Consider the following 14,042-nt stretch of genomic DNA (forward strand, 5'->3'; position numbering starts at 1 on the left):
CCTGGGCGGTGCCTCTCCACCCCCCCAACGATGCACACTTCACCTCCCGTCCAGATTAGCTAATAGCTGATAGCCTCCCAGTGCTCCCCAACCCCAGTCTGTCAGCACGCCCCCTCCCTGGTGCCACTTCTCACCGCTGGGTCCCGCCCCCCCAGGGCTCCTGCATTGGCTGTCCCTTCTGCCACAGGTGCGCCCGTAGCCCCCGCTCTCCTCCCGCTGAGACCTCCTTGACTTTCCTATTTAATATTTCAAAACTACCCCCCCCAGAACGACCCCTCCCAGAACTTCCAGTCTTTTGTATGTTCCTCAGCTCATTCTATTTTTGCCTGACCTTGTCATCTTTAACTAGCACCAGATAATCATTTGTTATGTTTGTGGCTCACGCTCTGCTCTCCCATGTTGGAAAATAAACTCATCAAGGGCAGAGATGTGTGCCCTTTTGATTCAGCGTCGCGCCCCAAGCTTTCAAAGCACATGGTGGAAGAGGGTGAGGAAGGGAAGGGGCCTTTCCGCCGGGCTAGAGCATTAGGGTAAGAGACAGTGTTACCGGGGAGCCACCAGAGGGCGCCAGCTCCCCAAATTTGCACCGCGAGGTCTCCGCTAGGCGCCTGGGAGACCAGACACCCTGGCCCCTGACTTCCCCAGTCCAGGTGGATCCCGGTGCCTCTCGGATTCCCGTATTTCTTTCTTCATGGTGCCTGGTGCAGGGTCTCGGCTTCCTGATCATGTAATTCCCTGGAGGGGTTTGCCGTCAGCGCGTTGCCCCTGTCTCCTCGCCCAGGTCCTGGATCGCGAGGGCCAAATGGATAACCCGTGCTCGAGCTGGCTCGCGGACGCCAACTGGGACAACATCACAGAGCTGGACAAACTGACCAACTTCCACGGGCTCATGAACTCCTTCGAGCAGTACCCTCGCGACTGGCACCAGTGGTACACCAGCGCCACCCCGGAGAAGGCCATGCTGCCAGGTGCCCTCTCCTGTCCCGCCTCCCCGCCGGGCCTTTCCCCTTGGTCCCCGGCCCAGTCGCCTCCAAGCCTCGGCCTCCCTCCGAGCCTCTGTCTCCCGGCCCGCTCCGTCCCCAGGTGAGTGGGAAAACGCCTGCAATGAGATGCAGCGAATGCTGATTGTCCGCTCCCTGCGCCAGGACCGGGTGGCCTTCTGTGTCACCTCGTTCATCGTGTCCAACCTAGGCTCCCGCTTCATCGAGCCACCCGTGCTCAACATGAAGCTGGTCAGTGGCTAGGTTTCCTCCCTGCCCCCAGCACCCCCGCCCCCTGGTCCGGGTCCTTCCAGCCTCGCTTCCTGGCCCCTCCAGCGGCTGCTCTTCCGAAGTCCCCGCCCCCCTCACATGGCCCCTGCCTGAGGCCACGCCCTGTGCTTCCGGCAGGTGGTGGAGGACTCGACCCCGCGCACCCCGCTGGTGTTCATCCTGTCTCCCGGTGTGGACCCCACCGGCGCGCTGCTCCAGCTGGCGGAGCACACGGGCATGGCCCAGCGCTTCCATGCCCTGTCCCTGGGCCAAGGCCAGGCCCCCATTGCCGCCCGGCTCCTGCGAGAGGGGATCATTCAGGGTCAGTGTCCCATCCTGTACCCCCCACCCCCACCCCGTGCGTGTCTCACTCCCTGGAACCTCCAGCCGCCAGCCATCCCACTGCCTCACCGCGTCCCCCACTCCTCCAGAGGGCCGCGGGGGAGGGGGCAGAGCCCGGCCTGGGCCCCTTCGCCACACGCAGGGACAGGTGCTCAGGGAAGGGCTCCCGCTGAGTCCAGCATCTCCTTGCAGGACACTGGGTGTTCCTAGCTAACTGCCACCTGTCACTGTCTTGGATGCCTCATCTGGACAAACTGGTGGAGCAGCTGCAGGTGGAGGACCCTCACCCTGACTTCCGCCTCTGGCTCAGCTCCAGCCCCAACCCAGAGTTCCCCATCTCCATCCTGCAGGCCAGCATCAAGATGACCACAGAGCCGCCAAAGGTACCGCGGCTTGGACTCTGCTCCCCGCTCCCCTCTCAAGAAGCCCCCCCTCGCTTCTCTCCTCTCTGTGCCAGGCGCTTAGAACCGAGTAGCGTTAGTGGGTGCCCGGCATTGTCCATTTATAAAATGCTTTTAAAACGCACACACTCTAGCAGGTAGGTACCGCTACCCACATCGCACAGAGGGGAAACTGAGGCCCAGAACAGTAAACAGCTAGCCCATGAGGCTTCCCGCCTCCCAGCATTTCCTTGCATCTCTCCCCAGAGCCCCCACGGGCTAGGCCCTGAGCTCCTGGCCCTCTCCGCTCAAGCTCTGTTGAAACGTTTATCTCCTGCCGGCCGGTCACCCCTGAACACAACCGTGTTGACTCTTTGAGAGCGGATCATGCTCCCACGTCCCCTGTGTATCTCTGCCTGCGCTATTTGAGTGGCTTTCTACTGCTTTTTGTCAAGACGAAACCCTTGCTGACCCGGCCTGAGAGTCCCCCGGTGCCTCCTGGGGCAGCCCATCGCCATCCTTCCTTCCCTTTCTTGGCTCCACCCTTAGTTCTTAAAATATCTTGTTCCTCTTCCTCCAGACTCTGCCCTGTCCTGCCCCAAGGCTTCCACACAAGCTGCTGGGCACCCCTCACCACGCCATCCCCTCCTTCGCCCCTGAAGGCCCCCGTTGAGGCCAACATCCCCGTGATACACTCTAGAACCTTCCTGCAGTCCTTTTCCCGGTGCGTGCAGCCCTGACGAATGCCTGCTGGCTCCCGGAGATTGGAAACTCCGCAAGGGCAAGGGCCGCATCTTCTTTTCTTGTTCTCAGTGTCTTTCTCACCTCGTGACTAGCATCTGTGCGTAGTAGGTACTCAACCAGTAAGTCCCAACACACATCCTTCATCATGCAAATCCTCCTCGGGCCAGTTGACACGGTTGACTGTCCTCCCCCCTCAACCCCGGGGTTCCCCGACACACGCTTGGGGCTCCCCCTCTGTCTCCTGCCACATCACTTATCACGCCTGTGCTTCCTTTTCCTCTTGGTCTGTGGTCATATCTCCTGACTGGGTCCTTGACCTCCAACTTGGCTCATTCTCCGTTTCCCCCTTTCACGACTTGATGGAGACATTGTCCTTTTCCTGATCCTGCCCAGTCCTTGTCTCCAGCCCTGGGGAAGCACACGCCATCTCCGGGCCTGAATTCCATCTGGCTACAAGGCATTTCCTCCTGGCACGCCACAGCCATAAATCCCGCGTCCTGGGACCCAGGGGCCAGCCCGCCACCTCAGACGATCTCCCAATCCCAGTGTTGTTAATGGCGTCTTGGATTTTCCAAGAACCTCTTTCTGGTTACCTAGAAAGGTGTGCGCCTGGGCAGCCGGAGGCCCCTCTGCTGGCCGAGCACCCCCTGGCGGGCACAGGAGTGTCAGCGCCTAGGCGGTTGCTACTTCCGGCGGCTTAGTGAAGGTGGAGGCCACCTGCAATGTGGGGTGGGCCTAGAAGGATGGTCTGCAGGGGAGGCCCCCAGGGGAGGCCCGCCCTGGCTTGTGCCCTCCGCCCCGGGTCTGCAGAACTTCCTGGCCTGTGCCGGACCTTCAGGGAGGGTCGAACATTCAGGGTTTACTGGTTTACAAGATTTCTCTCCGTAGCTAAGAGGGCACTATTTTAAAATATTGTACTTGGAAATCACTGTAAACTCACGCAAGGGTTGTAAGAACAGGTTCTCTAGGGTTCCTGGCCGGCGCCCTTGGCAGAGCGTGTGACCCTTGATCTCCTGTTGAGTTCAAGCCCCACAGTTGGTGTGGAGCCAACTTAATAATAAAAAAAAAAAAAACAAGAACAAGAAGACTCTGTCCTCAGAGCTTCACACCCCTCGATGCGTTTCCCAGACTCTTCCATTGTTAGCACAGTGCCTCATGTTATTTGATCTCTGCCTTATCGTTTGATCTCTGCCTCCGCGTCTCCACACACACATGCTTTCTCTGAACGCTGAGAGTAAACTTTCCCGCTAACACTTCAGTGTATTTTGGCATAAAGGGCTCAATCCTGAGAAGGATTAAAAAAATTTTTTTTAATGTTTATTTTTGAGACAGAGAGAGTGTGAGCAGGGGAGAGGCAGAGAGACAGAAAGAGGGAGACACAGAATCAGAAGCAGGCTCCAGGCTCGGAGCCGTCAGCACAGAGCCTGATGCGGGGCTTGAACCCACCAACGGTGAGATTGTGATCCAAGCCCAAGTCAGATGCTCAACCAACTGAGCTGCCCAGGCGTCCCATGGATGCCAATTCAGTATACACCTGTGTGCCTATCTTCGTGTGTAGGAATGATTACCATTCCCACCGCCTTTCCCACTTGGCTGCAGCCACTTTTCTCAAGGTGTGTCTGGCTAATGGAACCGCGCTGTGTGCGCGTGCGCACACACACACACACACACACACACACACACACACTCATCTGCAATGCGCTTGTTATATTCAGCGCTGTGTCCTTGACATTGATTCACGCTGCTCGTGTTTCATGGTTCCTCATATGTCCCACATCCTAATCCTTCGTCAGTTTTGTGTTTTGCGAAGTTGTCTTTTTTTCTTCTTGTTAACTATTATTACTGATGAATAGAGACCCTTGATTTTTATTAGATGGAACTGAGCTGTTTTCTTCTTTATGGCTTGTGCTCCTAAGTTTTGTTCAAGAAATCTTTGCTTACTCCAAGCCTCTGATTTTGGTTCAGGTCATGATCTTGCAGTCTGTGAGTTCAAGCCCACATCAGGCTCTGTGCGGACAGCTCAGAGCCTGGAACCTGTTTCGGATTCTATGTCTCCCTCTCTCTCTGCCCCTCCCCTGCTCACACTCTGTTTCTCTCCCCTTTAAAAATAAATTAACATTAAAAAAGGGGGTTTTATAACTTGACTTTCACATTCAGGTCTTTGAAATGGATCCTTGGGAGTGTGGAATGAGGTAGAAGTCTAATTTTGCTCCCCCCCCCGCCCCCCGCCCATGTAGATAACCCATTCTCCCAGTACCATCATCAAATAGCCCATCCTGCTTCCGATCTTCGATGCCGGCCAAGCCTTAACTCCCCTTTACACACACTGAGGTTTCTGGGCCCTTTATTTCTGTTCACTGGTCAGGTTGTTTATATTGGGGTCAGTATATACTGTCTTAGTTACTGTTTGGCTCCATAATAGTGCTTGATAGCGGGCAAGGCAAGCCTGCTTACCTCATTCTTCTTCAGGCTCTGCACGGCCTTTTGTTCTCCAACAGAAATGTTGGAATTAGCTTGTCAAGTTCTACAAACAAAATCCTGTTGATCAGTTGGGAGGAAATCAACATTTTTAGTAGACGGAGTCTCCCAATCCATGATTATAGTATGTCTCTCCCCGTGTAGTCTTTATTTCAATAAAGTTTTCTCATTCTCTCTATAAAGATCTGTACATTTTTATTAGATTTATTTCTAGAAACATTACATATGTTGAGGTTATAAATGGCAATACTGTTGCTTACATTCCATTCTGCCCATCATAGACCAGTCTTCTTAAAGCACTGTTCCGACATGTCGGGGTCGTGCTTAGGAGAGAAAGTGGCCCTGTGACTCCTGCTGAATCACGGCCCTTCGGACCCCACCTGAGTCCTCGAGCTTGACTTCAGTTAGACCCATCTCCTTACTTACTCTCCGGTTTGTGCCTTTACTCCCTCAATTCTTTTCATCCCCAGGAGACCAGTGCCTTCCTCTCAGCCTAGTGATCTTCCCGTTTGGGAGACTTGGTCCAAATCCCAACCCCTTCGCGAAGCCTGCTGAATCTATCACATGGCCCTGCCCCTCCTTGATCGCGGTGGCCCCTTTAATCTACATCAAACCTTTGCACCTAATGGTGCACGTTTTTGTTCGTTAATAGTCGCGTATATAGGTCTCCATATTCCCCGGTGCTCCCAAGTTGAGCTGGCCTACCCACCATTGAGAACAACACAGCTGAGAGGATCCAAAGTCGGGGGGGACAAGGAGGTAGAGCTGCCAGTAGCCCACACACTGCCCCCGTGCAAGTTAGAGGCACCCACCCAGTTCTGTGAATCAGTGCACATCCTGGTGTACAGGTCAAGAGCTGCATTTCAGCCTTCACTGACCTCTTTGGCCAGTGCCCTTGTACAGTAAGCAGCCTCCACCACTGTGGCGGTGCTACTGACACGGCTTAGCACCACACACGTCACCCGGTCTCTGCCCTGCATTGTCCCCAGGGCCTAAAGGCCAACATGACACGCCTTTACCAGCTGATGACGGAATCACAGTTTTCTCGCTGCTCCAAACCGGCCAAGTATAAGAAGCTGCTCTTTGCCCTCTGCTTCTTCCATTCCGTGTTGCTGGAGCGCAAGAAGTTCCTGCAGCTCGGCTGGAATATCGTGTACGGCTTCAACGACTCGGACTTTGAGGTCTGTGCGAACGGGGGGCGGCATACCTGCCCCTGCTCCTTATGCTTCCTGCCCCCATACCCCTCCCCCACACCGTGGGAGGTTCCTGCCTTAACTGTTGGGGGGGGGGGGCTGGCGCCCTGCACAGGTGTCTGAGAACTTGCTGGGTCTCTACCTGGAGGAGTACGAGGAGACCCCCTGGGATGCTCTCAAGTACCTCATCGCTGGAGTCAACTACGGGGGGCACGTCACTGATGACTGGGACCGGCGGCTGCTCACCACCTACATCAACGAGTATTTTTGTGACCAGACTCTGTCAACCCCCTTCTACCGGTGAGGAGACGGCGGCGCCCAACAGGGGGCCAGAGGATAGCCCCAGACCAGGAGGCAGGACTGCGGTCCCTGGGAGCGTTGGAGGAGGGGCCAGGAGGCTGGGAGGAGGCGGGGCTTGTGAGGCTGGGAGGTGGGCGGGAGCAGGGGACCGGGGGAGGGGCCCTGCACGGCCTAGGGGCTGGGTCGCTTGGCCTGGCGCTGAAGCCTCCTGGAGTGTGGCCCACAGCGTGGTGACACTTGCGCTGTGGGTCCCCAGGTTGTCAGCACTGGAGACTTATTTCATCCCCAAAGATGGGGGTCTGGCGTCTTACAAGGAGTACATCAGCATGTTGCCTGGCATGGACCCCCCCGAGGCCTTCGGGCAGCACCCCAACGCGGACGTGGCCTCCCAGATCACTGAGGCACGGACTCTCTTTGAGACTCTGCTGTCCCTGCAGCCCCAGATCACACCCATCAGCGCCGGGGGCCAGAGCCGGGAAGAGAAGGTAAGAAGGGGTGGACAGCCGTGGGGGAGGGCTGGTGGGGAAGCAGAGAGACCCCCACTCAGAGCCCCTCCGCGCCAGGTCCTCGAGCTGGCCGCAGACGTGAAACAGAAAATCCCCGAAATGATCGACTACGAGGGGACCCGCAAACTGCTCGCCATGGACCCCTCCCCCCTCAACGTGGTCCTTCTGCAGGAGATCCAGCAGTACAACAGGCTTATGGAGACCGTCCTGTAAGACTGGGAGGGGCTCTGTGGCACGTGGGGAGGGGGCAAGAGGAAAGCCCCCCCCCCCCACGCCAGGACCAACCTGTCCTTAAGCTTCCGCCTTGTCCTGCTCAGGTTGTCTCTGACAGATCTAGAAAAAGGCATCCAGGGCCTCATCGTCATGTCTACGAGCCTGGAAGAGATTTTCAATTGCATCTTCGACGCCCACGTGCCTCCACTCTGGGGAAAGGCAAGGTTCCCGAGCTGTTGGTCCCCAACCCCAACGATGAGCTCTCCCCTGGCCCCTGGGCCCCTGATCTCCTGGCTCTAGGAGCAAAAGGCAGGGAGCCTGGCCTTTGGAGCCAGACAGATTCGAGTTTGAAGTCTGGCCCCACTATCCACAGACCGGCTTTGCAGCTATTAACTTAGGGACTTGGGGCGCATCCGCCCCTCTCCAAGGATGTCAAGGATTCCCTGTGCGTCAACTCTTAGTAGGTGCTTTGGTACCATAGCTGAGTAACAGCATTGTTGCTGTCATGGTCACATAGTGGTCACTTTATGCTTCTTTCCTGGGAGGGGGCTTTTGCAGAGCACCTGGCCCTGCTGTAATGGGGGGCGGGGGCAATGGGCTGACACCACAGCTCTTCTCTAACTGCCCGGAGTGTGCCCTGTAAAGATTTGAGTGCATGGGGGTGCCTGAGTGACTCGGTTGGTTGGGTTTGTTTTGGCCTCATGTCATGATCTCACAGTTCATGGGTTCGAGCCCGCGTAGTGCTCTGTGCAGACAGCTTGGAGCTTGGAGCCTGCTTCGGATTCTGTCTCCCTCTCCCTGCCCTTACCCGGTTCACACTGTCTCTCTCTCTCTTGCTCGCAAAAATAAAGATTAAAAAAAACCTTAAAAAAAAAAAGATTTGAATGTGTGAACCAACCCACACCTACTCACGCACTGCCTCCCCCTCCCCCAGGCATATCCCTCGCAAAAGCCACTGGCCTCCTGGACGCGGGACCTGGCCACCCGTGTGGAGCAGTTTGAGCTGTGGGCCAGCCGGGCCCGGCCTCCTGTGATCTTCTGGCTGTCCGGCTTCACCTTCCCCACCGGCTTCCTGACGGCCGTGCTGCAGTCCTCCGCTCGCCAGAATAACGTGAGCCACGTGCCAAGTGGGGGGGGGGGGCGTGCCGGTGTCGCGGCTTGCTCTCCGCGTTAGGGGTCCTCCTTCATTCTCACCCCCCATCCCCAGATTTCGGTGGACAGCCTCTCCTGGGAGTTTATTGTTTCCACCGTGGACGACAGCAACCTCGTGTATCCACCCAAGGTGGGGGCCCCATGTGCTTCCGGCCCTGCGCGAAGGCGGGACTGGTGGAGGGGGCCGCTGGGAGCCAAGTGGGAACCAATTGAAGAGAGGTGGCGGGCGGGGGCGCCAGCGGCCTGGGGTCCACATCTTCTCCCCCCCCCCCCCCCCCCCCCCCCCCCCCCCCCCCGCCCCGTGTCTTCCCAGGAAGGCGTGTGGGTCCGCGGCCTGTACCTGGAGGGCGCAGGCTGGGACCGGAAGAATTCCTGCCTGGTGGAGGCCGACCCCATGCAGCTCGTCTGCCTCATGCCCACCATCCACTTCAGGCCCGCAGAGAGTCGAAAGAAGCCGGCGAAGGGTGGGGTGGCGTCCCCAGAGCTGCCTACCCCAGCCCGAGTTTGGATCCCAGCCCATCCTCTGCTCCGCCCTTCCCCCACACCTGCTCCTGCTCTCTGAGAGGCCCCAGCGGTCTGACTCCATCTCTTCTCCTTTCCCTCAGGCATGTACTCGTGTCCCTGCTATTACTGCCCCATCCGGGCGGGCAGTTCAGACCGAGCCTCCTTCATCATTGGCATCGACCTCCGGTCTGGGACCATGACATCCGATCACTGGATCAAAAGGGGCACCGCTCTACTCATGAGCCTGGACAGCTGAGGAGGCCTCCCCTCCCTCCCCGCTTGAGCGAGGGTCGGGGACTCGAGAGGCCAAGACTGATAATGCCCTTCGGACCAGGGCTGGACTTAAGTCTGGCCTTGGCCGTGGCCGAAAGCGCCGCGTGATGGGGCCCTGGAGATAGTAGCCGCTAATAAAGGTGGAAGGCCTGTATTGGAGGTCAGGGCAGTGAAACACCCGCAACCACAAGCCTTAAGCCTCACGATGGAGTGGTGGGAGTTTGGGGAGAGAGGAAGCCCAGGTCTTCCAGAAGAAGGGAACCCTCTGAGGGGTTGCTTTTTGACAGGGAGGGGAGCTCGGGAAGCGGGAGGTGTGGCCTTGAACGAGGGGGCAGGGCGGTGGGGCCTAAAACGGGTGTGGCTAAATCTCGGGGCTGGATTTGAGCGGGTGGGGCGGGGCTTATTTTGGAAACGCGCGTGATCCGAATGGAATAGGGGTTCGTCCGGCAGGGATCGGGGCTGGGCCCGGTAGGTTGCACCAGACACCCGGCACCCTGCACCGGGCACCCTGTTCGGCACGTGAGCTGAGGAGAGCCGGACAGCCGAAGGCGGGGCGGGGCCCGAGAGGGGAGACTTCGGCGCGAGGAGAGGCGGGACCATGAGAAGGGGGCGGAGCTGTAGCGCCGGGGGGGCGGTGTTTGTGTTGGAAAATCCAACTGCGCCACGGGGCGGAGCGGCCCCCCCAGCCCCGGCCTGGGAGAAGGGGGGGCCGCTCGACCCCCTGGGAGACCTTGGGGAGCCTTAGCACCTGGGACACCCCAGAACCAGGTAACGGGGGGCCGCGGGGGCGTCTGTTAAAGGGAAACCATCTCCGCGCAGGGGGGCGGGACGCCTGAGTCTCAGGACTCGTAGAGCTGGGGATGGACGTTTTGGTCTCTGCAAAGGCACTGGAAAGAAAATCGGGGCGCAGAACACCAGGGTTCCCTAGAATGCAGGACGGGGTGGGGGGAGAGCGGGAGTCCCGGCAGAAGCTTTGGGTTTGGATGGGAAGAGGGGCCTGAACGGGCTTGCAGTCCCCCTGGGGCCGGGATTCCCCTTCGCGAGACAAGGTCCGAGCGAGGCGCGACGGTCCCTAACAGGCAGAACTGAAGGTCAGAGTCTGCAGACAGGCCAGGCCGATGGCCCTCTGAGGTCGGGTGTGGTCGAGCAGGGATGCGTCTCCCGTCCCGGGGCCACTTCGGGTCTGCCTCCAGTTCCTCCCACGGTTGCGGTGCCTCACCCCAGCCTTGACCCTCACGCCAAGAGCGCCGGCAGTCAGCCTCCCCTTGGGAGCGTTCGCGTCCACGCACCCCGGGGCCCCTCCATCCCAGGTCCTGCTGTCCCACTCTGATGTTCCTCGCCCTCGCCCGGCTCGGGCCGTGCACCGTGCGGACCTTCCCGGAGCAGCCACGAGATGGCGAGGGCGAGACGCGCAGCCCGAGCTGCGGGAACGAGGTGGGGGGAAGGTGGCCGGCGGAGTGGTTGAAGCCCCCCGCCCGACCAGAGAGAGAGGTGGGCCGAGGTGGGCGTCTGACTTCCTGTCATCTCGGCCCCTCACAGGAAATTGTGGGCGGGAGGGCAAAGGGCAGAGGCTGGGGAGGGGGTTGGACGCGGGTCTCCGCCTCCCTGCGCTGGGGTAAATAGTGGGTAGGGGGCACGCGGCTTGGTTACTAAGCGACGAAAATTCGCTTCCTGTCTGCTGTGGCTTGTGGCTGCGACCTGGGGGCGGGGCGACTGTGGGGAAGGTCCGGGGCAAGACGCCTGGTTCTCGGGACAGAACGACCCCGGGAAGGACGGAGGGGAGGCCGCGAGCTGCGCTGCCGTAGGGTGCTCGGCGGTCGTCCGGAGGGAGGTGGGATCAAGGCGCCACTGGGAGCGCCGCTCCACCGCCCTCCCGGGGGTTGCTTGCCCCGTTGCCGGAGTAACCGGAGAGCCAGCGTCCGGAGCTGTATTCCCGAACTCTCACGTCGGGCCAATCGGCTCCCGCGGAGGTTCTGACGTCAGGGCCCAGGCAGCCAATGTGGAGGAGGCTTTATAGAGCCACAGGAAAAGGGAGCGGAGGGGGGGAGAGAGAGGAGGAGGAAGGGCGGGGGAAGCTGCTCGGGACCCGCACGTGCACTCCCACACGCTCGCGCCCACCCCCCTCCCTCCTCCGCACGCGCCCTAGTAGCCCCCTGCGCCTGCGCGGCGAGTCGCAGCTTGCCGCACTACCGCCTCCCCACCTTCCGCATTTAAATGTGTGTCCGGGGCTGCGCTCCTCAGCCCCTCGGGATTCAGGCGTCTAGATCCGCCTGTTCCCTCTCGCTGGGTCTCCAGCTACGACTGCCCAGCATTGCGTGGGAGGGGTCGGCTACCTGTTTCCCACCGACCCCCAGCTGGCGCCCTACTCTCCCAGGTGGGCTGGGCGGAGCTGCGGTTTCCGGTCCCTTCTGCTCCGCCGGCGCCTTCCCGGGCTCTGGCTTAGGTTGCGTCCCCGGGGGGAGCGGAACGGGTATCTACGCCCCTTCCCGAGGCTTCAGTAACTCGCGCTCAGCTGCTACCGGCGGCGCGGGAGGGCGCTGGAGGGAAGGGGGGGGGGGGAGTCCCGGCCGGCCCAGGTGACTCCCGCCGGGCCACCACGCCCCTTCTTGGCGTGAATTTCTCCTCTTTGATGCACCCGAAGTCCTTCCCATCCCTAACGTGTCTTCCCCCCTCGCCCTCGTGCTCAGGCACTTCCCCGGGCTCCACTCGGGCTGTCTGTCCCGGACTCCGCTCGTCCTTCTCGGCTCCTCCCGGTTATATAACTCTTCCCCGCGCCGTGTCCTGGTTTCAACTCCACAGACTCCGCCCTGGAACGGCGCGGGGAGGGGCAGGAGAGTTGGGGACCCAGACAGGTTCCGGCTGGCGGCCGGCTGGGCCACGGGGGATCCCGCAGATGGGAGACGGAGCCCCGCGGGACCTGGTGCTCCCGCCTCCCCACCTCTCACCCCCCACCCGAGATCTCGCCCGGGAGAGAGAAGGCACAGTATCTGCGAGAGGCGTGTCGCGCGACTCCGTCAGAAATGTGGGTTGGGAGGTCAGGGCTGGAGGCGGGGAGGAGGAGCCGAGAAGCCCGAGTCCCCGAGGCTGGAGCGGTACTGGGGGTAAAGGAGATAAAGGCAAGCCGCCAGGGTTCCTGCTCTCCTCTCCCTTTTCGGTTCCCAGAATTCCTAAGGCTATTTCCCAGGAAGCTTAGCCAAAGGCCCTTTTCCGCCCCTAGGGGTCAAAGGTCTGTGTTAGAGGTGGCCTGGGATGATGTCACCAGTGCACGTGCCCTGGGACTGTCGCCAGGCCAGAGGCCGCCTCCCCTTTCCATTCCGCCTCCCCCTCCCCCCCACCTCTGCCCCGAGTCCAGTTCCAACCCCGTGCCATCTTTTCCCCCTCTCCCTTCCCTTGGCCTTAGCAGCCTGCAGGTGGGAAACCCTGGCCTGGAGTTTTGTGAGGGGGAGGGGCACGGGTGTGGTGTGGCCCAAAGACTTTGCCCTTTTGCTGGGCTACGGGAACCCGGGGTCACTTTTCCCCAGGTCGGTACCGAGAGCTTTCTTTCCCAGCCCCCTCCGCCCCTTGAAAGAGCCTCCGAGCAGTCTTTTTACTTTCCCACCTGCTGCATTGCTAAGTGTCCTATTGCCCCCCCTCCCCATTTTGAGTCGAAGTGGGAGTGGTCGCAAGATAGCTAGTCCTGGGAGAAGAGCTGTGTGTGGTTTGGCGCGTTCTGTGGACAGCAGCTCGACTCTGATCTTAATTAGTGACACCCCACCAGTGCCGGGAAGAGTCAGGACACAGTGTTAGACTGCAAAGTACAGGACGTTTTTCTGCGTAGGTGGGTGGGTCACTTTCCTGAGGGAGGGGGACCCAGTTGATCGTGATGACTCCTCTTCCCTACTGAGTTAGGTCCCCGGGTTTGGTCACGATCTTAGAAAAAAAATCGGTTTTTCTTTTAAACTGCTTTAGAGCTTGGGCTGTCTGGTCAACCCCAGATTCTGTTCCCAGCTCTGCCACTTAGTGGCTATAGGGACTTGGAAAGGTCACAATGTCCCAGAGCCTCATATTCTCATCTGGAAAATTTAAATATCAATACATACCATCTAGGCAGTTGGGGGGGGGGATGAGATAATGTATGCAAAGCACTTAGCACTGTGCCGGGTGCAGAATAAATACTGAATGAATACTTGTTATAAAATGCTCATCATTGTTGTTAAGTCTTGATAGTTATGGTTTTTGTGATTGTAGTTGTTAGGCCTGGTTCAGGCCGGCCAGGACCTTACAAGTTGGTTCGGGAGGAGTGGAGAGTTGGCCTTAATTTCGCGGGTGGGAGGGAGGGGGGCTGGGGATTATCTCCCGCTGCTTTGTGCACTTTATTTGATGAGGGCTTTAGTCAGATTTGTATTGCTTTCTTTAGGATTATTTTTTCCCCTTCTTGGAGAAGAAACATCTAAGATTATTCCTCTGGCCGTAGAAATAAAATAATTGTATTGTGGGTCTTGATTTTTTAAGCAAGACCCCAATCCCCTCCCATGTTCTCTGGAGCCTTTCAATTTTGCAAAGGGACTCTACAGTTTTCTTGCGGGGATGGGGCTTGGCTGAGGGGTGTGTAAAAAGGTTGGGGTGGGCGGGTGGAGAGAGACTAGTGCTGGGGGCTGGGGGGGGGCGGGTAGTTAAAGGAAGAGACCGGAAGGGAGGAGGAGGGAGCCTGCTGGTGGGGAGGGAGGG

The 14,042-nt window shown here is 59.1% G+C and overlaps 1 protein-coding gene across 1 annotated transcript in view; it reads left to right on the forward strand.

The window, feature by feature from the left end:
- Positions 1-9,510, forward strand: part of DNAH2 (dynein axonemal heavy chain 2) — a 77,998-nt gene extending 68,488 nt beyond the window's left edge. Inside the window, exons 65-78 of the mRNA XM_029928794.1 lie at positions 156-187; positions 782-968; positions 1,084-1,232; positions 1,389-1,572; positions 1,785-1,975; positions 6,184-6,375; positions 6,503-6,687; positions 6,944-7,172; positions 7,251-7,402; positions 7,511-7,625; positions 8,341-8,517; positions 8,614-8,688; positions 8,872-9,022; positions 9,164-9,510. Coding sequence (XP_029784654.1) covers positions 156-187; positions 782-968; positions 1,084-1,232; positions 1,389-1,572; positions 1,785-1,975; positions 6,184-6,375; positions 6,503-6,687; positions 6,944-7,172; positions 7,251-7,402; positions 7,511-7,625; positions 8,341-8,517; positions 8,614-8,688; positions 8,872-9,022; positions 9,164-9,318 — 2,174 coding nt within the window. The 3' untranslated portion in view covers positions 9,319-9,510. The remainder of the gene's footprint in view (positions 1-155; positions 188-781; positions 969-1,083; positions 1,233-1,388; positions 1,573-1,784; positions 1,976-6,183; positions 6,376-6,502; positions 6,688-6,943; positions 7,173-7,250; positions 7,403-7,510; positions 7,626-8,340; positions 8,518-8,613; positions 8,689-8,871; positions 9,023-9,163) is intronic.
- Positions 9,511-14,042: the final 4,532 nt, after the last annotated feature.

The sequence above is a fragment of the Suricata suricatta genome, chromosome 17 (assembly GCF_006229205.1).
Source record: "Suricata suricatta isolate VVHF042 chromosome 17, meerkat_22Aug2017_6uvM2_HiC, whole genome shotgun sequence".
Taxonomy (NCBI): Eukaryota; Metazoa; Chordata; class Mammalia; order Carnivora; family Herpestidae; genus Suricata; species Suricata suricatta.